Here is a 12348-nt window from a genome sequence, read left to right on the forward strand (position 1 = left end):
ACAGTTACTCAGGGCAAATACCAGGCCATGGAGGAGGGGGGGGGCGGGTTGTATAAAAAAAACTAAAGACAACAACCCATTCCTAACATCAAACTATTAACAAGCATCCCCTGAGAAAACAATTACGGGGTGAACATTATGTGGAACATTTGTATAATGTACATATTTAAATTCACAAAGTCAATCCACTAATTTTGGAAAATGATCCTAAAATATTACTCCATCCCCATTTTAGTTTTTAATGTTTCAAATAAGATGTTATGGTTCCGGCTAATGAAAGACATAAGAATCATTGCACAACTTTTAGCCAATCTAGAATTTTCATTTTATTAACTTCAGAAATTACATTGTAATAGTTTTATTGGTGATTCTGAAACCTTTCGAATTATTTTGTTGGTAAACAAAGGCTTTTTTTAAAATAATACTTTATATAATCTGTGTAAAACTCCTAGCCAAATGGTCTTACACAACACTCAGAGGAGCACCAATTATACTGCATTAACTTGTAGATGACACTTTTTAAGCTGGTTTATTTTCCAAACGTATACAAATCAAAGTCATTTTAATGCTATAAATAATTTATTCTTAAAAAAATTTGTGCTGTTCACCCATTTATAGGGTTACAAGCTACGTGAAAAGTACAAAACCTTTTGTCAAGTGTGATACTGAGAGTGCTTTTCATGTCATTCACTGGTTTTACATCTGGATTTGGATATACTGCGCAACGGGCAAGGCTAGAATCCATGAACCAAGCTGCAAAGATCTCGAGCTAAATAAGGCAGACTCAGAGAAACAAGAGAAGGAAATACTTTCCTATCCAACATGTACTCTTCAGACTAAAGCACTCTTTCTATCAAGCTTTCTAAACTGTTAAATAAAAGGTTTTCCAAACAAGCATTTAAACTTCATTACACAGAAGAGCAACAAGAACAGTAGTCTGCCTGACAAAATGGCAGAAGGGGAAAATGTATATACGGAGTTCAATGGTTAGCCTGAATGTAGCACAGTTCTTCACAACCGATGGGGGGTTACTTCAACATGGTGTCCAACAACGTTCTAACGACGTGCTTCATCTCAACTGTTTACTATGAAGCAAGGTGGTAAAATGTTTGGCCCCAGTCGGGCTTAAAAAATGGTTCATTTTCATGATGAGCATGTCTGTCCAGCTATCAATCATGTTTGTTTGCACCAAATCCCAAGCCATTTAAAATACGACTAAATTTAAGTTAAACAGAAGTCGTCTGCTCCAAATTCACCATCAACTATCCATGCTACTGCATTCCTCTAAGGGGAAGAGATAAAATGTAAACAAAAAAAATATTAAGAACGTCCATATTATCCTGTGTATCTCAGTCATGATATATGCATATTTTAATCACACAAAACATCATTCACTGTAAATTAAGTTAATTTACTGTAAACTAACTGAACAGCAACAATAAAGATTGCACTCATTCTGGCTACCCAGCAAGAGCTTTTACAAGGTTCTTGTGCAATACTGTGCAAGAAATGAAATGAAATGGAATGAAAGAGCAATTGATAGAAAAAGTATATGCAGAGACAAAAAAAATGGGCAATATATAGTTTCCATATCAATGTATATTGCCAAATCAGCTGAAACCAGTCCTTGAGAATTTTCTCCTTTATAGCAATTATAGGCAGGTGATAGACAGAATCCACATTCCAGCAAAGGTTGTGTACCAAACTGGCTTCTGCAACTGATGTCTGGAATTATTTCCAATCCTCAATCAATTGTGACCACATGCTTCTCTGTTTGTGTGCACCAGAAACCTTGGGGCAAACTGCATATATGCCATTCTTGATCACATTACTGAGGAGGAGGAGGAGATCTTGGGACAGAGCGCTGACTGATTTACTGAGCTGTAGACCTCTGTCTAAGCCCATTTTCAAACTGGCTTTCAGGGAGGGGATTGAGTTTTCCTTCAACAACAATTTGGTTTGATTCTATTTAGTTTTCAGAAAGTTTTTATGCTAAAGCTGTTTTATATAATTTTCTTTCCCAAATATATTTGAACTAGAAATATTAGAAAAGGCACAGCCAGGACTGTAATCCCACCTGATGGAGCTCAAGTTATTCAAATGACAAAAGTGAGAAGGGTTACAAGTGCAGCAGAATCAGGAGAAAATTTTGTTTATTAAATCAGTTTTGAAGGTTGCTCACTTGACAACAATTCAGGATATGATGGCTGTCTATCATGAATAATAACCTGAAAGCAGTACCAAAACACAGATGGGTGAGATGGGTTGGGCAGACGTTTTTACATAGATACAAAAATGTATATACTTCATTGTCTGTTTGGAAATGATGTGGATTATGATACTGTTGAAAATATAAAATTTATGAGAATACAAATGGCAAAACAGAAAAAAAAGATGAAGATTAATCTACTCATTACAAAGATGGGCTCAGCCTCTCTGCCAAACTGTTCTAGGTGATACTGTCAAGGCTACCTTTTAACTCAGCTCAATCAAGGATAAGGAAGGAGGCAGTAGCAGTGCCTAAGAGATTGGCCTCCGGCTAAAAACTGAGAGCTCATTTAAATTCCAACTCAAACAGCTGCAATCCTACCCTTTAACAAAATGTTCATCCAGTTTCAGAATTGAACACTCTTCTATCCAAGCAGCCAGCATCTACTATTCTACACCACACATAAACCAGTACTTCAATCCATCAACAACAAAGCATAACCAGTCTATCAGCTGTGTGAAATATATATTTCCTGAATTTTTGCAATTTTTAAAAGGAGCTTGCAATTCTTTAAAATGTGGTCTTACACGATTGCGTAAGCTACTGGATTTCACTGACTCCTATTTCTAATGCATTCATAAGCCCTCGTACAGTCATAATATAGTAATTGTAAAATCTAGCCTAACCTCAGTAGTTTATATTAACACCAGGGAGATGAGTTTCAAACCTCCACAGCTGTAATCTGACTTGGAAATAAATCTTTATGTTGTTGGAACCTGCCCAGAGTCACTTGGGTAAAATGGGTGGTCCAGAAGTTTAATAAATAAATAGCATTTAAGCTAGTCTGATGTGACTGGTAGATCCAATTATTGCTATCCCCCAGTGTTGAATAGGATCATACAGTAAAAGTAGCAAGATTTCTTTCTACTTTCACAGAGCATATCCTGGGAAATTTATTTAAAAAGGTCTTTATCTATTAAGAATAGCACAAATTGTGGTTCAATATTAACCACAACTAGCTTTGGATCAAATGAGTAATCTAAAATCTTTGTGTGGTTTGTCTATCACGGCAACCCACAACAATCAATCATATTCCATGTCCAACATTTCCTTGATGTCTGAGGTCATCCAGTAATGATATATGAAAGCTAACCCATTTTACAGAGAAAAATAAAAAGTAATGAATTCTGCAAAAGAAGAGAAATGTGCTTTAGCATTTTTAAAAAACTGTTTCTGCTTTGACAAATGCATTCAGTCTGTAATGTTTAGTAAATACATAAATATATGAGATTGTAGCCTTGCCTGTCACTACATAAGGTGTATCACTGAAAAAGGTATTGAATATAGTCACTGCTGTAGTAATATGAATTGAGATATGGAATAACTTAGTCAAATGTTGCTGTACATGTACATCTAAATCCATCTGGCTCTTGCAGTGGTTACAGCCATTCCTCCAAGAACAGGCAAGGGAAAAAAGGTTAAGTATTAAAGCCTTGAATATTGAATGTAGGTTCCAACCATTCAGTCAAGAAACGTCTCCTCAAAGGCATGAAAAGGCTGAGAAAAATGTAATAGAGACTTTGCCTTACTTCCATATCCATTAGAATCACTTAATATTAGCCCTCTGCTTAGTAATGTTCTTTAATTTTTTTAGGTATGGATGAGATCTAAATTACTTAGGTACAATCTTTGAAAGGACTGAAGAAATCTAAATCATATGATTCTTCTTTTTTGGGGATGATGGACTTAACCCACTATTTTATTCCTCCTTACCCTGTCCCTTCCAGACCTTACGTTTTATGATACTAGCAAAATGCTTTGCTGGAGACATATGAACCAAGGCTGGATGAAAATTTGGAGGGGGAGGGGTATTATAAGATCAATTCCTATATTGGGCGGAAGGTTGGATTAGAAGATACCTAAGGCTATTCAAACTTTTCACTGTATGATTAAACTATGCATACACCATAAACTTTGCAAATCACTGTATTTAAATGCAATAAGAAAATATTAACATAAGATAATTGAATCTTAAAATCTTTCTCATAAAATTAGTTTATTTTTTTTTTTTACCTTCAATATCCTGGCTGTCTACAAAAGGTGATGGTCCCCATATTCTAACAGTGCCATCATCAGAGGCGCTGGCCATCATGGATGGAATTTGTGGGTTCCAGCTCACGCAGTTGACTGTACGTGTGTGCCCCGTCAGTTCCGCAATTGGCAGCTCACTACGTTTGTGCCAAATATATACTTTATGATCTAAGACAGATAGGTTTAAAAAAACATGAGATCCATCCTAAAATTTAAAATATGCTCTGTAATCAACTTGATGATCCATGTTTCCATTTAAAGATTTCCATGCATATCCCAAAACCAAAAACTGCTGAATCCTACATCCAACAGTTTCAAGAAGGCCTTTAAAATTCCGTATTTAAACTAATAGCATGTACTGATTTTCTTTCCAAAATGAAGATATTTGTAGAGAATTAAATATAAAGGCAGGATTTATATTAACTAATTAGGAGTCTGTTTAAATGCTAATTTTGACTCATAATACATTTACATACAAGACTGAAATTGAAATACAAAATTGAAAAGCTTTGGATTCTAATTCTTGAATTTTTTAATTTGACTATTTTAGTGATAGGTATGGGGATTTCCACAGAAAACCCTCCGCCTTTTGCATAAAGGATTCCATTTGTGATTGGAAAATAAAATGTTTTTAAACATGATACTTTATCTATGACTTTAGTGAGCCATCCTACACTAAATTATCTGTGAGATATCCTATTCAGGCACTTACTGCTGCATCAAAAAGACAGTGGAGAAACCAGGCAATGCCAGTCCACATGCAGATAGCTCTTGTTTGGTTTTAAGTATAATGCCCAATAAAAACAAATTTTAGCCAATAAGCGATCCATTTTACCGTTCGAATGAAGTTCACAACACAGCCAAATTGCAATTTACAGCTGTAACTTGTTGGTGCATTCTATTACACTCATATACGTTTACAAAGCTGAACATATAAATGGAAACTTCTATGCCGCTGCTAATCCTGATACACCCGTCAAATGATCATAGCAAGGATTGGTGAAATCTTACATGTGCAACCGTCTGCACTGTAAAAAAATCACATATTAAAGTAATTGCCAGTAACTATATTTTTTGCTAAGTACTAAAATAAGTTTGTGGCTTTATTTAAATATATGATTAAATAGAAGCACCGTAAGAAAAACTTTAAGATGTGCAAAAGTGTTAATATCATTTGCTTTAACAATAAATTCAGACAATGATAAAGGATCCAAAGTATTTTAGTCTCTTCCCAAGTATTACAAATCCTTCTACTCATATAAGATTTTTAAAAATAAGTGCATGACATCTAAATTACATCAAACACCCTTGTTTATATTTCTGTTTATTCTGCCAATTTTAATCTGATTAAAATTTTTAATCTGATTACACATTATCTGCATAACTTCAAGGATCGTTATTCATCTTAAGGCAACAACACTTAGCACTTACTTCCATGCGAGTTTTTTATGGTACCTTAATGCTTATTTACAGAATTAGATGTGAACTTTACTCCCAGGGTAGACCATTTGATGTTTGGGGCTGGTAGGTGAAATGCCTACCTAGCTGAAAACATACCTTTACATTTAAGAGGTTATGACATTTAAATCTGTTACTTTTTTTGTACATAGAGACTTTCACAGCAGCTATATTTGCAACAATTCAGTGCAAAGAGGCAACAGCCTCAGGCAGTCCGAATCTAAATAAGGTGCCATCAGCTTCAACTACAGCTGGGTAGTTTTTAGACACTGAAAATGAAAAAAATAAAAAGCTGTTCTAAGTTGACCTGGATAAGTTAATCGGCATATTCATGTCAAACAAACAGTAGGCTGTAGCTAAGTGACTTGTCCATGCTATCCTAAGTGGTGTATGAATTATTCAATACACCAAAAGTCAACAGAGCTACAGATATTTCTGGGCCAGAGATTGTTTGGAAGGGGAAGGGAATTAAAAATGCATGCATATGATGACTGACAAATATTTACAATGGCAAATTATTAATATCAGGTCCAATAAAGGTGCTGTTCTCAATTGAGCATTTCACCAGTTAAAGACAAATAATGCTTTAAGATACTATTTTTGTTGACTTGACCTATGACTGTTCAGACCAAAATCACATCTTCCTGAAGTTTTGGGGGTACAGGAGTATTGTTGCCCACTCTGTATTAGCTACAGTTCTACTAGCAACACAGAGCAAGAACCTGAGTGAATCAGCACCCTTAATGCCAAGAACATCTGATAAACTGCATAGCTAAATGTCTACGGAGATTCTCAGTCATCCACGTCATGGTTGTCCCAAATGTGCTTTTTAAAGAGGCAACTGGATTTTCTTGCTTTGTTTGAAGATGTTTTGCTTCTCATCCAAGAAGCTTTTTCAGAGCTGAAGAAGCTTCTTGGATGAAAAGCGAAATGTTTTCAAAGAAAAACAAAAAGTCCAGTTACCTCTTGAAAAAGCACCTTTGGGACATTTGATAAACTGGCTTCTCACATAATTGACAAAAGAATCTGCTAAAAGACAACCATATTTGTTTCAAGTTGCTCACAATGGAAGATACTGAATACAGTAAATTCTGCTGCAATATAGGAGACCATAATTCTCTTACCATAATTGATAATAATTGAAATGACATATGAATTTACATACCCACACCTACCTTTAGAAAACACATCTATAGCAAATAAAAGTTAATATCTCAGAGCAACAATACTCAGTAATGTACAAATCATATCAAAATTATAGAAGTTGCTATCAATAAAGGTATAACACATTCTACTTGTGGATCCCACTGTTCTCTGAAGTAGAATCCTTTTTTTAATGAGTATTTAATTATCACAATTTATGGAAATGTAAGGCAACCCATTCTGTTTATTAAAACTCAGAGAGTGAGAAGACTATAATATTCACTAATGCAGAAAGTACGAGAGAGGGGGGGGGACACAAAACAGAGAGACAAAGACAGAGAGGGAGAGGGAAAATTTGTTTTTTTTTAAAATATTACCTTCACTGCCACTAGCGATGAAGTCTTCATTATGGCCTCCAAAACATGAATGAATTGTGTAAAACCCTTGTGTAACACCTTGGTATTTTCTCACTAAAACTCTGTCTTGCAAATCCCATAAATGAACTCCCTGAGGACAAAAAGCATGATAGAAATAATATCATTTAATGCGAATAAGATTCATTATTACATCAATATAAAACTAAAAAAGGACTATTTTTCTCCACAAGCAAAAATCACATGAGCACATGTCTTGTATACAGAAGGACTTTTCTTCTTATTTCTCCACAAAGAAGAACCCATTTACATTTCCTGAAAGCTCCTATCTGGAATCTTCAGGAAAGAGAAATAAGTGATATAGGGGCTGCAGTATGAAAACAATCACCAGTAAAATGTGAGCAGATGCTGTTTCCCACATAGACCAGGTGCCATAACATTTTCTCCAATTCTCCCCACCCACTATACCATGTGTCACATCTTAAAAGCTTATAGTAGATGCTTTACATGTGGGAAGGTGAAGCAGAATATAGGAAGCCATCATAACTGTTTCAAAACATCACACCAATTGATAATAGCCTTTTCAGCTTTCAGTAAGATTTCCTTGTTGCTCCAAGAGATGTCATGGACTGAACAAGGGATCTTTCTTAAGAAAAATACTTGTTCTACTACTCTGGGTCTTTTCCTAAATTGTAGAAAGGACAAAAGATATTGCATGAATTGCCTTTTACTTGATAATGTTTGAATATAAACTTCCAATAGCCCTCTTGTATTTGCCAACCACTGTATCTATTCAAATGTCTAGAGCCTATCCTATTGCAAACATTTTGGTTTAAGCAAGCTTCATTTCCTTATACAACTTTTTTTTTAAAAAAAAAAAACCAAAACAGATTTAACTATTTGAACTGGAGAAATAAAAAGACTTTCTGATATAGTTAACTTGTTGTTTTGGGAAAGCTGCTGAAGTCTGACTTTTTTAAGAGAGTCCTAAGAGGATACCCAATATAAGCTAGAACATCCACCTAGGATTGTCCTCATCATTTTATGATACTAGTTTTACATTTTAACACTATCTGTAGAAAGAGAATGTAAATTGCTCAGAGTCCTCTTGGACTGGAAAGTATACAGATAGTCCTTGACCTAGGACCCTTAGTGGCTATGCAAACTTACAATTGCACTGAAAAAAGTGACAATTATGACCACTCGTCATACTTCCAACCTTCGCAGCACCCCCCCCCCCAATCACATAAACTTTGGGCGCTTGGGAAATGGCATACACTTTAGATGGTTACAGCATCCCTGACTCATGTGGTCACCATTTGCAGCCTTCCCAGCCAGTTTCCAACAAGCAAAGTCAATGGAAGAAAGTCAGATTTGCTTAACAACCATGTGATTCACTTAACAACTAAGATAAAGTGCTTAAAAACGCTTTTCCAAAGAGGATGGAAGCATGTGTAAGGACATGAGATCTAACAAAAACAGCTTTGTACCATCATCTAGAGCAGAAGTCCCCAAACACCCCCCCCCACTGCAGCCCGTTTGGAACCAGGCCGCGCAAGCAGCCGGCAAGTGTGCAAAGCTCCACTTGTGCAAGAGGTGGAGCTATCTCACACTGGCATGGAGCCATCTCACACTGCCACTGCCGGTCCCCAAAACCAGAAAGGTTGAGGACTGCTAATCTAGAACTCTGGAGATTTTCCAAGTGTAAGTGAGCGATCGGTGATGGGGTGGAGAGAAGGCCCAAGCAGCGGTGGGGACCCCAAGGGGTGGGAAGAGGAGCATGGGATATCTCAGTAGGTGGGGGGAGACCTTTGGTGGTCAGAGGCAGTGCTATAGGCCTCCCATATTTAACAAATGCATTGGTGATAAGAGGGATAGAGCTAGTTTATTTAATGTGATTCAATTAATGTTACAACTGTAATGGGCAGGTGCCATTATATTTGTAACTCAAGGACTATCTGTACTAACATAACACCTGCAGTGATTCACTTAACAATTGTGGCAAGAAATAAAATGGAGCAAAACAAATGTCTCACGTAGCAACAGAAATTTTGGGCTCAATTGTGCTCATAAGTCGAGGACTACCTATATGCCATTTCATTTCAAAGCAGCATACGTTCCAATCCCAATAGATAAAAATACAACAGAACAAAAGTATAGCAATGCAATACAACAGTGGCCTATCGGTTAAGGCACTAGGCTAGAAACCAGGAGATTGAATTCTAGTCTTGCCTTAACCCAACCCACTCTCAGCCCAACCCACCTCACAGGGTTGTTATGGGGAAAAAAGGACGAGGAGGGAGAATTAGGTATATTCACTGCCTTGAATTGTTTATAAAAATAATAGAAACAGGATAAAAATCTAATAAATACAAATAGCAATCAAAAAGAAAAATATTAACAACATAGTAACAGTAAATATAAATCAGTCTTATCATACAAAGGCAAATAGTCAAAAGTGACAAATTTAGAGAATTAAAGATGAAAATGAGAATTATTCATCCACTCTCATTCCCACCCTTTTTAATCTTTTTAAATTGCACTGCAAAAAAGTATCAATTTGAAACTGAATTTTGGTATGGCAGTCCTCAGACATTGAGTGATTCCAAACAAGTTCCTCTGAATTAGAAGAAAAAGAATCAATGTAGGTTCATGTATAATTATCCACAGTAATTTAATGGGTTTTTTTCATTCAGCTTTTCAGAAAGGAACACTGCCAATAGCCCTCATTGTGTTGGCCACTATGAGAACAAAGTAAAGAAATTCTGACTTTTCCCACTCTGACAAGAAAGAGCCATAGTTAAGAGTTCTATTGACAAGCCAGGTTGTAGAGCATATTTGCCATAAGATTTTTTTGTGTGTGAAAAACTGTAAATATTTCTCAAAAGAATATGCATATTTAAAACAACAACAATATCCCCTTACCTGAGTTGCGACATTTAACAAAGCTAGCCGGCCATTTTTTGAAATAGTAAAAGACATAATTGGATGATCTTCTTGTACTCTGAAAATATAAACAATTGTATTAGAATCATGAGTCAAAATTATCATTTGTACAAAAATGTAAATATAGTTTCAATGTTATTATTGGAGTCTTACAATGAGCCCAATTATGACTGCACTAGTAGTTCACATTTCAAGGTTTATTTTTTATTTATTTATTCCTGACATTTATATTATTATTTATATAGGATTTTATTTTGAAAAGCCCAATTTAGAATTAACACATGATCCAGAAGTCATATGGAATATTATTTTCATTAGCTCAGTTTAAATGTTTAGCCAACCACAGGATTAATTTATCTAGTGCAACAGAAAAACAATATAGTTACATATTTCTGTCTGTAAGGTCCTCAAAGTTATAACCCCGAATTCGCTGGTGTGTGTCCGATGCCAGCACAGTCTTTCCATCACTCAAGCACCACAGGCACTGCACTCTTACTCCTTCCCAGGAGTCTAGGAGATTACCATCTAAATCCTAGACAGGAAATAGATAAAGTAAAACACTTATAAAAAGCTACCAAAAACATGAAAATTATATTTTACCTCCATCATGAAACAGGTGGGGTTGTATTGTAAATACAGATTCCATGGGTGTCACTCAAAATTTAAAAAGCAGACTTTGTTCTGTGCAACTTTGTTTCTTGCCTCTCTAAGTAGGGCACGATGCTTCACAACCTCAAGACCACAGTGTGTGTGTGGGGGGGGGGCACAGGAATAGTGTCATTTTAACATACTCTGTTTTGTTTTTGATGAATATTCAGGGATGCAACTTTTGCTTTGCTTAGAAAATGTAGAAAGGAATGCGGGATATAGACGGTTCATTTTGCATTTCATGGGTTGGACCTACCAATTTTGTTTATATCATGTGAAATGTTTACTAGCTAATGATGATAGTAATTATAATGACGAGAATCCTTATTATATACATACTGATTATATGCCAACATAAGCTCTAGTACATGAACAGGTACGTCATGTTGAATACATTATTTGACTGACACCATGGAATTCCTTTTTTTTTTTTGTAAGAACAGCAATATAGACAATTACATATATATTTCAGGTAATAAGATCCATTAATATTAACATGGTTTTTACCAAACGTTTGTAACAAGCCACTTCTAAAGAGCTTTTCATTGGAAAAAATATTTTTAGGCATATCAAAAACATATCAGCAGTGAGAGTCCCTATATCAGGTACCGATGCATTTTGGCATAGTAAAAAACCAGTTTCTTTATAGCAGGAATGGGCAATCTGTGGAGGTGGATTGCCTGAATTCCCCTAATGCAGTGGTTCTCAACCTTTCTAATGCCGCGATCCCATAATACAGTTCCCCATGTTGTGGTGACCCCCAACCACTTATACATCACCGGGTGCCAGGGGCGTGGCCAAAGGGGAAAAAAATGGCGGTCAGCCTTGTTTGGCGACCCCCGTGAAGTGGTTGTTCGACCCTAAATGGGGTCCCGATCCACAGGTTGAGAATCACTGTTCTAGAGGGTATCCTTTTTGTTTATAAAAAATGTTGAGCCTTTTCTAGGTTTAACAAATCTGTTTTCCAGTGAACTCCAATCCACAGCACCCATGGAAAGCCCACAAAATAGAGTGAAAATTCTATCTCCACCCACTCCAGTGGCTTCAACATGCAGCCCCCCATGTAGTTCTTTGCAAACAACTAAACAAGAATAACAATGTAGCCACTGGCCTCAAGGTTGCCCACTCCAACTTACACATTGGTAAAATTGCCCACGCTGTCCTCCTGTCACAAAACGTTTTCCATCTGGATTCCAGGCCACACTGGTTAAGCTATCCTCATGGGACTGACTCATCTTTGTCCTTAGCTCCCCCGTCTGCAGATGAAGTTATATAGTTAAGGTTCTTTGAAACTGTAATATACACGGGCATCAGTATAGTTGACACACTTAAATACCATTTGTCTAATCATTGTTTACAAAATTGGCGAAAAAATCCAAAAGTGCTTTCAGCTATATAATAAAGTAGCTATTGAGTACTTAGCATAAATCAAACTTCCTTAATGTCTTCGGGCAATTTTAATTTCAGTACACCTGGGAG

General features: G+C 36.2%; 1 protein-coding gene across 3 annotated transcripts in view; it reads right to left on the bottom strand.

The window, feature by feature from the left end:
• Window positions 1-301: 301 nt before the first annotated feature.
• The window catches only part of WDR26 (WD repeat domain 26), a 38088-nt gene continuing 26041 nt past the window's right edge, over window positions 302-12348 (bottom strand). For 2 of the 3 annotated variants that reach the window (XM_039341699.1, XM_039341700.1), the window contains 6 exons: window positions 12006-12125; window positions 10608-10753; window positions 10201-10279; window positions 7279-7408; window positions 4283-4468; window positions 302-1284 (listed from right to left, as the gene is read on the bottom strand). In XM_039341699.1, coding sequence (XP_039197633.1) covers window positions 1259-1284; window positions 4283-4468; window positions 7279-7408; window positions 10201-10279; window positions 10608-10753; window positions 12006-12125 — 687 coding nt within the window. In that variant the 3' untranslated portion in view covers window positions 302-1258. Of the gene's footprint in view, window positions 1285-4282; window positions 4469-5857; window positions 6028-7278; window positions 7409-10200; window positions 10280-10607; window positions 10754-12005; window positions 12126-12348 lie in introns of those variants that run through there. The other variant, XR_005556471.1, reaches the window with a different exon arrangement.

The sequence above is a fragment of the Crotalus tigris genome, unplaced genomic scaffold (genome assembly GCF_016545835.1).
Source record: "Crotalus tigris isolate CLP2741 ecotype Arizona unplaced genomic scaffold, ASM1654583v1 scf7180000017771.5222438, whole genome shotgun sequence".
NCBI lineage: Eukaryota > Metazoa > Chordata > Lepidosauria > Squamata > Viperidae > Crotalus > Crotalus tigris.